Source organism: Scyliorhinus torazame, chromosome 12, assembly GCF_047496885.1.
Source record: "Scyliorhinus torazame isolate Kashiwa2021f chromosome 12, sScyTor2.1, whole genome shotgun sequence".
In the NCBI taxonomy this organism is placed as follows: domain Eukaryota; kingdom Metazoa; phylum Chordata; class Chondrichthyes; order Carcharhiniformes; family Scyliorhinidae; genus Scyliorhinus; species Scyliorhinus torazame.
The window spans coordinates 183,475,151-183,493,409 of NC_092718.1; the positions used below are offsets into that span (position 1 = coordinate 183,475,151).

Sequence of the window (18,259 nt, forward strand, 5' to 3'; positions counted from 1 at the left end):
ACACAGGCTGCTACTAGATGCAGTCTTAACTAAAGGATGCTCCAGACTCTGAAATGAGTTCAACATGTTTATTGAACTATTAACACAGTTCTCAAATGAGTTTGACTCTCTGCTAATCTAACTGGAGTAACTCAGTCTAACTGTACCAGCTTGCTCTAAGCCATGTGCTGGGGTGTGATGCTGACCAACCCTGTCTAACTCTCTCGATGTCCGTCTGTGGAAAGAGGCAGGGTGTGAGTGCCTCATCCCTTTTATAGTGTTTATGTCATGCCCCCTTGTGGTGATGCCACCCGAGTGTCCTGACTGCCTATTGGTTGTGTCCTATTCTGAGTGTTCATTGGTTGCATGTTTGCCTATCATGATAAAACCGAGGCGTGCATTTTCCGCACCCCCGTGGTGTGTTTCTCAGCGGCGGGAGGCAGCCCGTCGTTGGCCAGCAGGGGCCGATCTTCCAGTCCCGTTGCTGTCAATGGAGTTTCCCATTGAATCCACCCCCGCTGCAGGGGTTCGTCGCCAACTCAACTGGAAGATCCTGCTCGTGAGAATGCCCGAAAAATCCCCCACCCCACTGACTTAACGCTGAGTCCATATGACTCTTCTTTAAATCAGAGTCAAATAATTGGCCATCTTATTGGTCACAGTTGTAATTCCCAACGGAGATAAATAATTTTTAACTTTTAGCAAAATCAACAAAAATTGCAAAAGCATATTATAATTAATGACAGCTGTATCTCAGCAACTTTAACATGACTGCAGGCGATGGGGTGGAGTTATTCATGACTGCCAGCAGATCACAGGATCTTGAACATTACCCCTTGAAAGTAATTAGCCTGGAAATGATTGTAATATGCAACCCATTAACATACTGGCATCAAATACCTCTTTCAACTAACTTAATGGAGGTATTAACATGTTGATTTTAGTTTGGCTACTGCCTTGATTTAATAATAATAATCTTTATTAGTGACACAAGTAGGCTTACACTAACTGTGAAAAGCCCTTAGTTGCCACACTAAATCGCCTGCTCGGGTACACGGAGGGAGGATTCAGAATGTCCAATTCACCTAACGGCACGTCTTTCGGCACTTGTGGGAGGAAACCGGAGCGCCCGGAGGAAACCCATGTGATGTGTTGGGTACTCTGCTACACAGACGAACCAACACGGTTGCGAATGGTACAACTCAGTTTTATTGCTAACATTTATTTACAGTGGTAAACTGGTTACTGAGGTTCGATCATAACCCTAGAATCTGTGGACCTATTCCTAATACTATCTTGTAGTGGCACTCAGCACATGGTGGAAGTCTGAGTGGCTTGCTATGAACTCTGTGCCCTGAGCTGTCTCCTGCTGGAATGCTCAGGAAGTGATGTGTTCCCTGTTTTGTACTGTGTATGCTCTTGCCTGTGATTAGCTGTGGCGTTGTGTGTGTGTTGATTGGTCCGTTGATCTGTCCATCAGTATGTATGTGCTATGATGTTTACCTGAATATCATGACACCACGCAGACACGCGGAGAACGTGCAGACTCCGTACAGACAGTGACCCAAGTCGGGAATCGAACATGGGACATTTGTGCTGTGAAGGAACAGTTCTAGCCACTGTGCTACCATGGGGCCTGACAGAAAGTAGAGGTTTACACTAACACAAATTGTTTGCACACTGGCATTGTTCACAGTCATTCCCAGGCTGCCATCAAAACAGTAAAAATATTAAAAAGGCAACAATAACTGATAATTAAGCCAAACTGGAGGGACTTAAGAGTTTGAACTGATTGCTCTTTTTACAGAATGATGTGTGTTTGACATCACAGTGATGGTGGTTTACATTGTCTTCCCTATTACTTGACAAAATGCTTCAAAATTAAAAAGGTACTTTGACAATTTCTCCTCAGTCTCTTTGCGTCACCCACTTGCACCATTCAATGTATCACCTATTCCTTTGTCCGACAGTTCCTGTACTCATGTTCCTGGGCAGCTTTTCCCTATATTAAAAGGTGCTCTCCAAATGTGAGATCTTGTTGCTGTAGAAACAATAATAAGACAGCTTTGGGCTGAAATGCTGGATTAACTTGATTGCATTATTGTTATTTAGAGTCTTGTGACAGGGTTGGCTGGTAAAAGGCAAAATAAATACAAGCTGGAGCTATACAGAGTAAACTTGGAAGAGAACACGCAAGACATAAAATCATTTTGACAACCAAAACACCTTTTAACACAAATCATACATCTAGATGTATATCAGCACCTATCTCAGGAACCTCTTCAATGAATTCAATCAAAGTTTATTTATTTTTCTCATTAATAAAATTTTGATACTCCTCGATGTTACTGAAAATAGTCACGAAGTAAACAGCAACAACACAGTTGAGTGATTCTGATAATATAAACCAACATCATGTGCAGTTCAGTTCAAACCCTGACAGCCCCTCTTTGACTTTTCTTCAAGCTGTTATCAACATTTTCTTTACAATATTTTATTTCAATTGAATAACAACAATCTGGAAACTGATGAGCGATGTGTTAGTGCATGAACATTTAACATGTTTGTGTTGTGATGGACAAGACATTACACTATCCCTGCCTGCAGACTTCCACAAATATAGTGACTTTAACTCCTTACCACATTTGGCACTCTGGGAGTCGTAGCACCACTGATCTAGGCAAAAGCAGAATAAACAAAATTAGTTTGTTTCTTAAATTTCCTCCAATAGTTTTGAAAGATTCTACAGTTATTTATATGGTTTTAAATCCTGGACACCCCCCCCCCCCCCCCCCCCCCCCCCGGGTACACAGGAGACCTTCACAAATTTACAACAATCTCAACTTTTCAGTCTAATTATAACATTATGCTTTTTTCATTATATTAAGCTTTAGTTGTACATAAAGAACTGTTCGAATTGCATATTTGTAAGAACTGCAGTATCATGGCTATTCTGACATTGTGACATTTATGTATTTACATTTTAAGTAATCCAAGTCATAAAAAGATCAATAAACCACAGCTGCTTTACTGTCAGATTTTATAAGTATTGTCTCTGTATAAAAAGTACAAATAGAACACTTACACCAGTGTTGCTGCAAAACACTTGCATTGTGGATTGATGTAAAGAATGCGCCATATAAATTCAGAGTCCAGGTTAACACATACAGTGTGTTGTGGGAGAATGAGTCGGAAGCTAGCGTGTAGCTTAAAACAGGTTTACTTCCAACACAGCAAAGTCACAGACTCTCCTAGTTCTTCCCTTCAGCGTTCCAGCCATGCCCATTGATACTCTTTTTATTAGACCAAGTAAAACAAATAAACAAATCCACGCCAAATTAAAGGGTAGCCCCTTAAAAAGAGATACTGCAACAAATAGAAGGCGACTCAAAGGAAACACACCAAATTCAAATTAAAATGTGATTGTCCCCATTTATAGGTGGACCGATACCCATCACAATGTAACTATCATTAACCTTTGCAATTTAATTAATAAGACACTGACACTTTCCTCCAAAGTCTCACTTCTTTTCAGTCAAGAATTGGTTCAGGCGTTTAAGTTTGCACAACATTTTTAGCATTATTATAGAGCAAAACCACTTCCCATCAATGTTCCAGGTGTAGTGTGAATACACTCAAAGAATTAACTATTCATGGATTTTACTTAATGACCCACTCACCAGACAACGATTTGTTTTCTAAATAATTCAAAATTTCTCACCATCTTGAAAACTTTTGTTAGGTCACCGCTTGACGTCCTCTGTCCCAAGGAGAGCAGTCCTAGCTTTTCAAACCTCTCATTATAACTGAAGCCCCCCCCATACCTGGCAACATCCTTATGAATCTCCTCCGTGTCCTCTTGAAAGTTCAATTGTAGAAGTAATGACTTGAAAAGCAGGAAAGTTGAGGGCAGCACGGTGGCGTAGTGGTTAGCACTGCTGCCTCAAGGCACCGAGGATCCGGGTTTGATCCCGGCCCCGGGTCACTGTCTGTGTGGAGTTTGCACATTCTTCCCATGTCTGTGTGGGTCTCACCCCCACAACCCAAAGATAGCAAGCCAGATGGATTGGCCATGCTAAATTGCCCCTTAAATTGGGGACAAAAAAGAATTGGATACTCTAAATTTATTACATTTTTTAATGAAAAGCGTTAAACATTTACGGAACCTTGGTTGGACCGCAATTCAGAGAACTGTGTGCAATTATGGTTTCCACAATACAAAAAGGATTTAGAAATCCTTTTTGTATTGTGGTAACCAGAATTGCACACAGTTCTCTGAAGTGTGTTCTAACGAAGGTTCTACAAAGGTTTAAGGCAACTTTCCTGTTTTCAAATCCATACCTCTGCACTTGGATTTAGTGTTTTCATACATACTGAAGACGGAAAGCAGTTAGAAAGGGCCCTCTGCTTCAACAGTTACTCAAATTACTATTCCACACATTTATAGAAATGGACTGAAATGCACAAGTCAGATTAACAGTTAAAGATCACAGTCATGCTCAATTTCCAAACTTGTTGGGGAGTAAGGCCACATGCCTGCTAACAAAAATGCTTCAATGCTTCCATGGGATCCCCCTGATCCTGGACCATTCCTGAAAGGATAAGTGGTTGTCCTGTTCCCTGCCTCTGGAATTTGTGAATAATAAATTCATAAAACGAACTCATTTTCATAGAATTTACAGTGCAGGAGGCCATTCGGCCTATCGAGTCTGGAAAGAGCACCCTACCCAAGCCTACACCTCCTCCCTAGCCCTGTAACCCAGTAACCCCACCCAACCTTTTTTGGACACTAAGGGCAATTTAGCATGGCCAATCCACCTAACCTATCCATCTTTGGGCTGTGGGAGGAAACGGAGCACCCGGAGGAAACCCACGCAGACACAGGAAGAACGTACAGACTCCGCACAGACAGTGACCCAAGCTGGGAATCGAACCTCGGACCCTGGGGCTGTGAAGCAACTGTGCTAATCACGGTGCTACCGTGCTGCCCACGATGGTTTTCCCCCAGATTTTCTTCTCTCCCTATGAGGAAATGGGCAGAATGTAGATCGCCCGAGGCCTCTTAATTGGCTGTCTCCTTAAGCTTGCCATGCAATTGAGGACAACAGGCAGTCACCCAGTTTTGCTGGCCCAGTAACAGGGTCGGTATATCTAGAACCTCAGCAGCCTATCTGGGAGAGCTGGCATCTGCTGAGGTAGGTAGAAGAACGCGAAAGCATCACAAAATGGAGGTGCACTCAGAATGGGTGAAATTTTAATTTTTTTAAATTCTAGAGTGGCCAAATTGGCAGTCCCTTCCAATCGGTCTGCTCTATTCAGCTCATGCCTCCCCACATAGCGAAAGGTTGCCCCAGCACCAGCGGAATGCTTATGAGCTCTCTAAAAGACCTCGAACTGGGGCCTTAAATATGCAGAGTGGCTGCGGATCTGCACATCAGGTAACCTTCCCAGCAGCGGAATATACATCGGAGAGCGACACTATTTTCCTGGTTCCCAAGGCTCCTACCAGACCCAAACCAATTCCGCCCAGTGGAGACGACCCACATCGGCTCACCTTTGCTGTCAGCTGCACACTTTTGTCAAATTTCAGGTAGTTTCTTTTTTAATTAACAGCAAGAAAAGACCAAATCTCAAGGAGTTCATTGTTACTTTTATACAACATTTAGAACACTAATTTAGTGGCAAGCAGAATTGCCAAGTTGCATTATTGCAAGATTTACTAGTAATTGTTCACCGTTTCCCAATTTTAAATGAGGAAATGATAAATAACAGGATCTGAAAGGTTTAATTCAATCTCGGCCAAATGACCCAGCTCTGATTGGCTAGTTCTCTTCCAAATATGCTATGGTCAGGTAATTGTGGGTGTGTCACATATTACAGCACCTGGAGCTAGACTCTGTGAAACATTCTGGATCAGAAATTCACAATACTTTCAAATTACTATTATAATCCTGTGACTTATGCTTTCTTTTTACTTATTGCTCCGTAGTTCTACCAGCCCCCTCGATGTTACCTGTTTCCGCTGTCAGTTTTGTATGAGGCCCATGTTCTGTCCAAATGGTCATTTAATAAATGCCAGTTTTACTTATATTATAGCAAAGGGAGACTTTTCAATGGATATTTGAACTGCATTCCATAGGATCCCAACAGTGCAGAAGGAGGCCATTCAGCCCATCGAGTCTGCAATAGTCTGAAAGAGCACCTTACCTAGGCCCTCTCCCCCGCCTTTTTCCCATAACCCGAACTAACCTTTGGACACTAAGAGACAATTTAGCACAGCCGACCCACCTAACCTACACATCTTTGAACTGTGGGAGGAACCGGAGCACTCAGAGGAAACCCGCGCGGGCACGGGGGTGGGTGGGGGAGGTGTAAACTGCACGCAGACAGTCATCCAAGGCCGGAATCGAACCCGGGTCCCTGACGCTGTGAGGCAGCAGTGCTAACCATTGTCCCACCGTGCTGCCCCTTGATAAACAGAAAGATAAAGAAAAAAGACCAGGTCAGCTTAAACAGCACCAAGGGAGGAAAAACACACAACTGAAAATTTAAAAACAAGAGTGAGAATGATGATAGTAAAAAAATACTAGTTAGCTGAGTTTAGCTGTGTTCCCTTTTAAACTGGGTCAAGTGTGTTTCCAGTACTCGAATAAAAACATGGCGCTTATTAATAATTTAAAAGCTCACTTGCTCGAAAATTAGTGAGTGACTGAATAATGCAAATTAGAAAGAGAATCTCATTCACCCAGTCTGAGACTGCATTCCTCTGAGCTCTCGTACAACAGTGCCTTTCAGCTATCGCGGACTAATTGAATTCCATAGTGCACTTCAAGAAATTACCCACAGCACAGAAAAAAAAAATCTGGTTTTCCTTAAGGTATGATATTCCATCATTTGCAACCCAATCAATAACATTCCAAGAAAAAAATATATACTTGTTTGAAGTTATGCGCACACAGGACATACACACAATTTTGGCTGGCAATGGTTTTGCTGACAGCTGCAACAAAGAATTGAAAACTATGCTACATCAAAGTACTCAAGTATCTTAAAACAATTTCTTCTTTGCTCTAAAACACAGATCAGATTTACATAACAACAATACTATGGATGTATGAACTATTTATATCCTAGGACTGTGAAAGATAGTCTGTCAAAGAGCATCAATTATTTAGACTTTCGCATGTTCTATGTTGTGGCTAATTTTCATGCTGTCTCTGGACCAAACTAAGCTTCTGTAAATTATGCTGCTTAATTGTTGCAATATTGCTCTATCTCATGCCTGACTATTAATGATTGAACAAAAGTAAAGACAGACAAAACAGGACTGGCATATAACATCTGGATTACAGGCAAACCCGTGTAACTACTGGATTAATCCATTCAAATTATAGTTTCTATTCTAAATTTTTAATGCTGACCTTTCTTCCTTTCCATGTGATGTCTTGATCTTGTTGGGGTACAGAAGAAAGATAGTTTTCAGGAGCTCATCCAAGTGATTATTCTGCCTCTCATCTTAGAAAACAGAGCCACAAATACTCAGGAGACTGAGAACATGTTCCCTATATTTTTGGTCGAGGCCATCTCCCTCCTCCCTCCCCACCCACTCTAAATTATCCCTAATGCCTTTATCATTGCTTTATTTTATGGTTGTATCTCCATTGATGGTGACTATTGGTCTTTCAACCAGAGAAGCTATCAAAGATCAGACCATTTCTGTGTGCAACCGCTTCTGCATACAACAATATCTTAATTTATATAGTGTCTTCAATACAATGAAATGTCCCAGGCTGCTTCTCAAGAACATTATTTTTTTATAAATTTAGAGTACCCAATTCATTTATTTTCCAATTAAGGGACAATTTAATGTGACCAACCACCTAACCAGTGCATCTTTGGGTTGATGGGGGTGATACCCACACAGACACGGGGAGAATGTGCAAACTCCACACAGACAGTGACCCGGGGCCGGGAACGAACCCGGGTCCTCAGCGCCGTAGGCAGCAGTGCTGACCACTGCACACCGTGCCGCCTTCACAAGAGCATTATAAAACAGAAGATGACTTGATCAAAAGTTAAGTTTTATGGAATGCCTTGAAGGAGGAAAGCAAACTAGAGAGGCAGAGAGGAATACCAGACCTTTGGGCCTCGGTAGCGAAAGGCACAGTCACCAGAGGTGGAACTGTTAGAATTGAAGATGTACAAGAGACCAGAATTGGGTAAGCACAGATATGCTGCAGGTGAATACACAGATTTGGAGGGATTTGAAAACAAGAATGAGAAATTTAAAATTAAGACTTGGCCTGACCGGGAGCCGGTTTAGGTCAGTGAAAACAAGAGTACGGACACAGGGAGAAGGATTTTGAATAATCTCCAGTTTACGGAGGGTAGAATGTGGGAGACCAGCCAGGATCATGTTGGAAAAAATTAACAAAGGCATAAATGAAGGTTTCAGCAGCTGATTGGGCAGGGGTGAAGTCAGGAGATTTTACGCATTCCTTTTTCAGCTGAGGTCACTGAACAGCAAGCAGGATCAGGAATCCTAGATGATTTTCCCTTTCTCTCACTCATTCTATTATCACTAATTGCCACCCCTTCTTTTCTGGGTCCTCAATATATTCCCCTCATGTTCTTTTTTTGAATCACTTATTAATTCCTTTAACTTCCTTGGCTTCAATTTATAGTATTGTTTATCCTATTCCTTCCTTGTGTGTTCAGGTTTTTATATGTTCTTTCTTTCACTTTACCATGAGCATTATTTTTATTTTCCTCCAGTTTGGTTTCAATTTGTTTCTAGAGTAAATAGCCCAAGAAATTTTTTAAATTATCTCCTTAAATGTTTTGTTTTCTTCCATACAGCTAACCCTTCGATCTTCCCATTGTACTATTTTCGTACAATATCTCATCTTCTCAAAAGTTTATTTACCCAAAGCACATTTCTGAATGGTTCTCATCTGTTCTATCATCGTGTAAACCTGAAAATGAACAGCTTTGTGATCACTCGGCTCCAGATGTCCACATATTCTAACACGGCGTATTACTCTCTCTCCATTAGTTAGCAGTGAAACCAATACTCTCTCCCCCACCTCCCTGCAAACTTTCTTTGTTTGTTTTCTCAACTACTGAAGAAACGATTATTGAAATGAATCAAAAAAGCTGCCACATTCATACAGATCGTTCCCACTGCAAATCTCAGTCAGTGCCAGAATGATTACAATCCCAAATCATTACAACTGAGGCTTTTTTAGCATTCAGTGTTTTTAATGAATTCCTACAGAATACCCATCCAGCTCCAACTTACTTATTGTAGTCTGTAACATGTTCCCACTGCTAGTAGCTCTATTTTGTACTTTCCAGATGCACTCACACTGTGCCAATTTCCAGCTCCTCTCAGCAACGTACTGACCATTTTTGATACATGGAATTCGTGAAACAAAGAAAATCTAAAGGTGCGTCACCCCTTTCCTTCAGCCAGGATCCTAACTACAAGGATATCCAGTAGCTCCCAATTTACCATTACTCATCCATTTTATCTCTTATGTTTCAGGATACATACAAATGCTTCTTAAATGTCCGTGGTGCAGTCCTGCTCTGTGTTGCAAAGTTTCTTCCCGATTACTTGTCCACAGATTATTCAGGCACTTTTCAGCTAACTGCCCTGGCAGGTCAGCAGCCACCTTAGATTAGCTACGAACAAAAAACGTCCAGCTATTTGTGTTGGCAAGACTCCAGGTGTTTGTTGTTTGTCACATTTAGTGGGCCACAAATCATATTGTCACAACATTAATGCAAAGTGCCCAGCTGTAATTTCCTCTCTATGCCTTTGCATTCAGAAAGTATTTCCCAGAGTGCCATGCCTATTGTCATGTACTACCAAGCAAGAAGCGAAGTCTTGTCAACACTAAAGGCAGCCTAAATAACCAGGGAAGTTACCGGCTTACGTAATGCTATATTTGACTTACATCAGCTTAAATTTGCTGTCGACTTAAGCACTTGTTGATGGATTGTTCTATAAATGGGATATTGATCTCTGGCCTTCCACAGAGCAGACATCCAACACCTACACTGACTGGGAATTGACATTGAAGAACTGACCTTTGTGTACATGTACCCTGAAGTTCTCATTGAAGCCAAGAAGACACTGCTAAACGTTCCCAACATAGCTCATTTACTGGATCACAGAGCTGCTTTTGTGGCTTATACTGTTTCTTCTGCTCAAGCTGCAGGAAATGTTTGACAATCCTAAAATAACTTCATTCAGAGTAGTTCAAACGTTGCATTCATTCAAACTTGAGATGTCAGCTTTGGCTCAGTGGCGTCACTCTTGGCTCGGAGTCAAAGGGTTGTGGGTTTAGGTCCCATTCCAAAGACTGGAACACACAATCTGTGCTGACACTTCAGTGTTGTGCTGAAAGGGGATGGAGATTGCAGGCGAGACTTTGAACTGAGGCCACGTCTGTCCTGCAAAGGTTGATGTAAGAGATTCCATGATGCTATTTTACTTAGAATTTGAAGAGTAGGGGAAGCCTGCTCCAGCGTACTAGTGGGTACTTATTTCTCAACCAACATTATCAAATTGGGGGATCAGATTATCTCATTGCTGTTTGCAAGACCTTATTGTACATCAGTTGGCCGTGATGCTTCCTACATTACAACAGTGACTACGTGTCAAAGTACTTCATTAGATTGCTTTGCAATGTGCTAAAGCCTTGAAAGCCACTATAAAACCACGACTTCCTTTTTAACTACAGTTCGCATCCTGAAATATGTCTTTGAGCCTATGTGAATATCTAATCCCATTTATATTATTTCAGTGCTCTAATATAAATGTGATGAATGGTAGCTGTATACATATGTACCTTTAATGCGTAGGCCCCTTTAAGACCAGGTTTGGAACCCTGGGGGACTCCGCCTCCGGCACCGCCCCCAGGAAGCTGTATATAAGGTTACGTTCAGTAGGCAGCGTGCAGTGAGCACACTTCTCGGCAGCTGTCTGGTTCTCTGGTAATTAAAGCCTTTAAATTATCAATCTTCTCTCCTGAGTCGTAATTGAGGGTATCTCAATTTAATAGCCAGACTACATCATGATGGACAGCGGTCTAAAGCCGGAGAAGCTCAATTTGGACGCTCGGTCACCGGAAGCCATTGAAATTTTTAAATACTGGCTCCGGTGCTTTGAGGCCTATCTGAATTCCTCAGAGACTGAAGTTGACGGACCTCGCAAGCTGAGCTTACTACACGCCCGGGTGGGCCACCGACTATCCTCCGTGATCGAGAAAGCTACGACGTACGAAACGGCGGTTGAAATCCTACGGAAGCGCTTCGTAAAGCCGATAAACGAGGTACACACCAGACATTTGCTCTCGTCCTGCCGCCAGCGCTCCGGGGAAACGCTAGATGAATACTTGGAGAGACTCACCGCGCTCGCCAGGAACTGTGACCATAAAGAGGTGATGGCAGAAGTCCACATGAACTTACATATTCGTGATGCTTTCGTGTCCGGTATCCGATCCACGTACATCCGGAAGCGGCTCCTAGAAGACGGAGCGAAGGCACGGTAACGCTCGCCTCTTCCCTGGAAGCGGCCCACCATAGTCTCCGCACGTACACCGCGGACCTTGCGAACCCCTCTCGATCCCCTCCAGTCTAGGCCACGCTTCAGACCTGCGCCGCGCGGCAACCCGCTCACACCGGGGGCCACCAATGCTATTTCTGTGGGCAAGGCCAGCATTCACGCCAGCGTTGCCCGGCCCACTCCGCTATCTGCGGCGAATGCGGAAAGAAGGGGCACTTCGCGAAGGCCTGCCTGGCTGGGCCCAAAGGCCAGAAACAAAAGAAACAAAAGTCCCATCGGGCCCAGAAATCGAACTCCTGGGTCCACAGGCCCCGCAACGTGGCCGCGCGGTGGCCGGACACGCCTACTTCCGACGCATCATCGGCCTCGTGCGAGACTTGGGGGCAGTCATCTTGGCGGCAGCCATCTTCAAAACTCAAAACGTGCGACCGACAGCGGTGGCCATTTTGCAAATCCGATTCAACCGAGGACTCGGACTGCCCGCAACTAGGAGCGATCACGCTCGATCAATCTCGGCCGAAACACCTCACCTCAATGATGCAGGTTCAAATCAACGGCCGCGACACCCCCTGCCTTTTTGACTCCGGGAGCACAGAGAGTTTTATCCATCCAGATACGGTAAGATGCTGCTCCCTGCGCACCTATCCCACCTCCCAAACTGTCGCCCTCGCATCTCGGTCTCATTCGGTCCAAATCACGGGGTATTGTGTCGCGAATCTCGCTATCCAAGGCGCCAAATACGCCCGTTTTAAACTTTATGTCCTCCCTCACCTCTGCGCCCCCCTGCTGCTCGGTCTGGACTTTCAGTGCAGCCACCGAAGCCTGACACTGAAGTTCGGCGGACCCCTGCCCCCGCTCACGGTATGTAGCCTGGCGACACTCAAAGTTGCACCACCCCCCACTCTTCGCGAAACTCACCCCCGGCTGTGAGCCCGTCGCCACCAGGAGTCGGCGGTACAGTGCCCAAGACATGACTTTCATCAAGTCAAAGGTTCAGCGGCTACTAAAAGAAGGGGTCATAGAGGCTAGCAACAGCCCTTGGAGGGCACAAGTACTGGTAGTCCGCTCCGGGGAAAAGCAACATATGGTGGTGGACTATAGCCAGACCATAAGCCGCTTTACGCAACTCGATGCGTACCCACTCCCCCGCATAGCAGAAATGGTGAACCAAATCGCCCAGTATCGCGTATTCTCCAACGTCGACCTGAAATCGGCCTATCATCAACTCCCTATCTGCCCAGCGGACCGCCCCTATACAGCCTTCGAAGCAGCTGGCCGGCTCTTCAACTTCCTCAGGGTCCCTTTCGGTGTCACAAACGGAGTCTCCGTTTTCCAAAGGGCAATAGATCAAATGGTGGACCACTACGGCTTACGGGCTACAGACCCGTACTTGGACAACGTCACCATCTGCGGCCATGACCAGCAGGACCATGACGAAAACCTGAGGAAGTTCCTCCAGACCGCCCGGGCCCTCAATCTTACATACAATAAAGAGAAATACGTGTTCCACACAACCCGGCTACGTCGTGGAAAATGGGGTCCTAGGGCCAGATCCCGACCGCATGCGCCCCCCTTAAGGAACTTCCCCTCCCCCGTAGCCTCAAGGCACTCAAACGGTGCCTGGGGCTCTTTTCCTATTATGCCCAGTGGGTCCCCAGATATGCAGCCAATGCCAGTCCACTCATTAAGACCACGGTCTTTCCCCTGACGGCTGAGGCTCAGTCGGCCTTCAGTCGTATCAAGGCCAATATCATCAAGGCCGCCATGCATGCGGTGGACGAAATCATTCCCTTCCAGGTAGAAAGCGACGCATCAGACGTCGACCTGGCTGCTACCCTCAACCAGGCGGACAGACCGGTAGCGTTCTTCTCCCGGACCCTCACCGCCTCGGTAATTCGACACTCCGCAGTCGAGAAGGAGGCACAAGCCATAGTGGAGGCTGTGCGGCACTGGAGGCACGACTTAGCCGGTAGGAGGTTCGCCCTAGTCACAGACCAACGGTCGGTCACCTTTATGTTCGATAACGCACAACGGGGCAAAATAAAGAATGATAAAATTCTGGGAGGTGGAGGATCGAACTCTCCACCTACACGTATGATATTACATATCGTCCGGGGAAGCTCAACGAGTCCCCAGATGCCCTGTCCTGCGGCACGTGCGCCAACGCACAGAAAGACCATCTGCGGGCCATCCACGATGACCTCTGCCACCCGGGGGTCACCCGGGTTGCCCATTTCATCAAGTCCCGCAACCTACCTTACTCCACCAAGGAGGTCAAGGCCATGACCAAGGCTTGCCAGATCTGTGCGGAGTGCAAACTGCACTTCTATCGACCAGACAAGGTTCGCCTGGTAAAGGTCTCTGGGCCCTTTGAGCGAATAAGCGTGGACTTCAAAGGGCCCCTCCCGTCCACCAAACGCAACACCGACTTCCTCACTGTCATTGACGTATTCTCCCGCTTCCCATTCGCTGTCCCCTGCCCCGATATGACCTCGGCCTCCGTAATCAAGGCACTGTACAGCATCTTCACCCGGTTTGGTTTCCCCGCTTCTCTCCACAGTGACCGGGGTACATCGTTCATGAGCGATGAGCTGCGTCAGTATCTGCTCAACAAGGGCATCGCCTCGAGCAGAACAACCAGCTATAACTCGCGGGGAAACGGGCAGGTGGAGAGGTAGAACGCAACAGCTTGGAAGGCTGTTCTTCTAGCCCTACGGTCAAGAAGTCTCCCAACCGCCCACTGGCAGGAGGTCCTACCCGATGCCCTACACTCCATTAGGTCGCTCCTCTGTACGGCCACGAACGAGACCCCTCACAGCCGTTTGTTTGTCTTCCCCAGGAAGTCCACCTCTGGGGTCTCGCTTCCACTTTGGCTGATGACTCCGGGACCAGTTCTACTCCGGAGGCACGTGAGGAGCCATAAGACAGATCCACTGGTCAAGAGGGTCCAACTATTACACGCAAACCCTCAATACGCCTACGTCGAGCACCCCGACGGCAGGCAGGACACCGTTTCCCTGCGAGACTTGGCACCCGCTGGCTCGCCCATCGACGCTCCCCTCCCCGCACCGGCTGTCGACTCCGACAGCGCCCCCCCCCCCCCCCAGCCGGCGCCGGCACCAATCACCCTAGTCACCCCGGATACCCCCCCTGCTCCAACGTGGGCAAAGGCTCAGACAACCATGCTCCCAGATATACCACCACCGAGGACGACCGTATCCGTCGCACCACTGCCGGAGCTGAGAAGGTCGACACGGGCAATCAGACCACCCAAAAGACTGAACTTGTAATTCCACTTCACCCCCGACGCACTATGCATTTTTTTTTAAACAGGGGGTGAATGTGATGAATGATATCTGTATACATATGTACCTTTAATGCGTATGCCCCTTGAAGACTGGGTTTGGAACCTCTGCCTCCGGCACCGCCCCAGGAAGCTGTATATAAGGTTACATTCAGTAGGCAGCGTGCAGTGAGCACACTTCTCGGCAGCTGTCTGGTTCTCTGGTAATTAAAGCCTCGTAATTGAGGGTATCTCAATAAATAAAATAATAAATGAGAAGTGCAACTCAAACAAACAGGCATCCTAAACGGATGGTGTAGGAATTTAAAGGACAGGCATGCAAAATTATTTTGCGCTGTCAAATTCCAGTGTTAAGTCCCAACTGCAAAGTGTCAAAGTGACCTATCAGATTAAAAAATAACATTTAGACAAATGAAAGAGGGGACGCACTTTCCCATTTCATAGAGAGATAGGGGGAACTGTCCCTGCAAATACTCAGCGTACTATTTATAATGATGAACTCAAGTATATGTAAAACTGGAAAGCAATTTAAAAGCACCGCCTGAAAATAATCCCCAGGGATACATATCCAGAAACATTGATAGCAAACATTAGGTACAGTTAAGCACAAAATAACAGAGATAGAATTTATAGCACAAGAAGGCTGCTGAGCCCATCATTGTTTTTCCAGCAGGCCAGCTTCCTCTCACTCTTCTCATCCCACCCTGTTAATACACACTCTATTCCTCTCTCCCTCATTTGTCTATCTGGCTTCCCCATAAACACATCTACGTATTTGCCTGAACCACTCTGTGATAGCAAATTCCACATTCTCATTGCTGTCAAAATAAAAATGTTTCACCCAAATTAGCTATTACAGGAATTCGTGTCTATCACATTTTAGCCTCTATTTTTGGACTCACCCATAAGTGAAAACATAGTTTCTATGTTTACCGGTTCAAACCCCTTCAAAATATTAAAGACTTCTTTTGGGGTCCCTTCTGGGTCTTTTTACACAAGAGCAGTGCTCAGAACTGTTTATAATAATCTTTATTATTGTCAAAAATGGGCTCACATTAACACTGCAATGAAGTTACTGTGAAAAGCTCCTAGTAGCCACACTCCGGCGCCTGTTCAGGTACACTGGGGGAGAATTCAGAATGTCCAATTCACCTAACAAGCACGTCTTTTGGAACTTGTGGGAGGAAACCAGAGCACCCGGAGGACACCCACGCAGACTGGGGGAGAAGGTGCGGACAGACAGTGACCCAAGCCAGGAATCGAACCTGGGACTCTGGCGCTGTGAGGCTTTATTGGCAGAGGTAAAATCATTGTTGAACTTTCTCCGCTCGGTGCTTCTAGAATCATAGAATTTACAGTGCAGAAGGAGGCCATTCGGCCCATTGCATCTGCACTCTACCCATGTCCAACCCGCTCTATCCCCATAACCTACCCATCCCTGAATACTTAAGGGGCAATTTAGCATGGCCAATCCACCTAACCTGCACATCTTTGGACTGTGGGAAGAAACCGGAGCACCCGGAGGAAACCCACGCAGACACGGGGAGAACGTGAAAACTCCACACAGTCACCCGAGGCCAGAATTGAACCCGGGACCCTGGAGCTGTGAGGCAGCAGCGCTAACCACTGTGCCACCGTGCCGCCCATTTGTCCAGTAACTTATTACATCTCAAACCACTTCACACAATTAATTATTTATGGTGTCCAGTGGCTATTTCTACATCAGGTGGCCTCTAAGTGTTTAATATCCGAAGCTTATTTCATTTTGCGGTTTGATGCTAACAGCCTCTCCAAACTGGCTGGCATTAAGCGGCAAACCGCGCATGTTACCACAGAAAGGAAGAGAGCCATTCTGTATCGCTGCTGCACACCTCCCTCCTGGAGACTGTCACAAGGCCTGAAAGTAACTGACTCACTCTCCCAGACATAATTTGTAGAAAGGGACTGGGAGAAATGAGAGTACTGCACCAAAATATTTTGACTCTGATGCTGGGAATGTGTTGACATGGTGTCAGATATGATGCAATAGGTATTAGAGAACCGTGCAATTGAATTGTTGAGGAGACTGGGTCCCGATTTTTGCCCTCCCCTGCTCCAACCCGAAGCCCAGGGGGGAGCCTGCAGTTCCTCTCTACTTTCATGGAGTGAAAATTTTCAATGTGTGAATCTGAACTTTAATTGGACAATCAACCATAGAGCCAGATACTATTTCCCCCACCCCAACCCCTCAACCTGACAATCAGGCAGCACGATAGTACAGTGGTTTGCACGGTTGCTTCACAGCGCTAGGGTCCCGGCTCGATTCCCAGCTTGGGTCACTGTCTGTGCGGAGTCTGCACATTCTCCCTGTGTCTGCGTGGGTTTCCTCCGGGTGCTCCGGTTTCCTCCCACAAGTCCCGAACGACATGCTTGTTAGGTGAATTGGACATTCTGAATTCTCCCTCAGTGTACCCGAACAGGTGTCGGAATGTGGCGACTGGGGGCTTTTCACAGTAACGTCATTGCGAATGTAAGTCTACTTTGTGACACTAATAAAGGTTTTGTTTTTTAATTTTAAAACAGGCTTCAGTCACTGGGATGTTGATCATTTCCGCTTCCCACGCCCAGGGTTTACGGAGGTCGATATTCTTTGGCCTGACTGGAGGTCAGCACAGAAGAAGGCTGAAGCTATTTCTATTTGCAGAGAACCCCAGGCACTTGGACGAGGTGTAATGAGAAAGAACTGGGGTGGGGAAGGGTTGTGCTTTTACTCTCTCCTGCTGCTAATGTTACCAGGGACAACCATGCCCACCCAACATGTACTGCATCATGGGGCCTCTATCTACACGTGTCTTCTGGCAGACACCTGCAGTACGGGGGGGGGGGGGGAGAGGGAGAGGAAGGTCCCCCCCCCCCCCCCAGGAGGTGCTAACAGCTGCTTGGAGTCGAACCTGCCAGTGCTACATGGTGGCAAGACGTTGTGGGGGAAGTGAGCAGGGATGAAAGAGCTTCAGGCAGCCCCCCATGTGGCACAGTACACTCCCCACAGTTTGTTCCCAGTGAAGTGCACTGTCAGGGGAGCTGCCGAGCAGTGGACAGCTGCTTCTGCGTCTTGTGCCCAGAGGAGCTCTCGGGTCTCTCAATTGTTCCTGAAGGAACAAAAAAAAAGAGAACTCCGTTTGAAAGAAAAGCTTCTGGTGAAACAATATACCGCTCAACCATTCAGGAACCCGGCTAACAGCTTTCTAAATAACCTTGTGGTCATTTCCAGTCAGGTATAATAATAATCTTTGCTAGTATAAGTACTGTTTTAAAAGTTAATAGATCTTGCGACAAGAAAGGCAACACAACTGACATTATTTATATCTGCAGAATCGTGTTACAGTATATGTAACATTTGTTATTGCACCTGCTAATATTGT

At 45.9% G+C, this 18,259-nt stretch overlaps 1 protein-coding gene across 1 annotated transcript in view; it reads right to left on the reverse strand.

Moving 5' to 3' along the window:
* ca4a (carbonic anhydrase IV a) overlaps nucleotides 1-18,259 on the reverse strand; it is a 34,171-nt gene that overhangs the window by 14,776 nt on the left and 1,136 nt on the right. Inside the window, exon 2 of the mRNA XM_072469475.1 lies at nucleotides 2,620-2,655. Coding sequence (XP_072325576.1) covers nucleotides 2,620-2,655 — 36 coding nt within the window. The remainder of the gene's footprint in view (nucleotides 1-2,619; nucleotides 2,656-18,259) is intronic.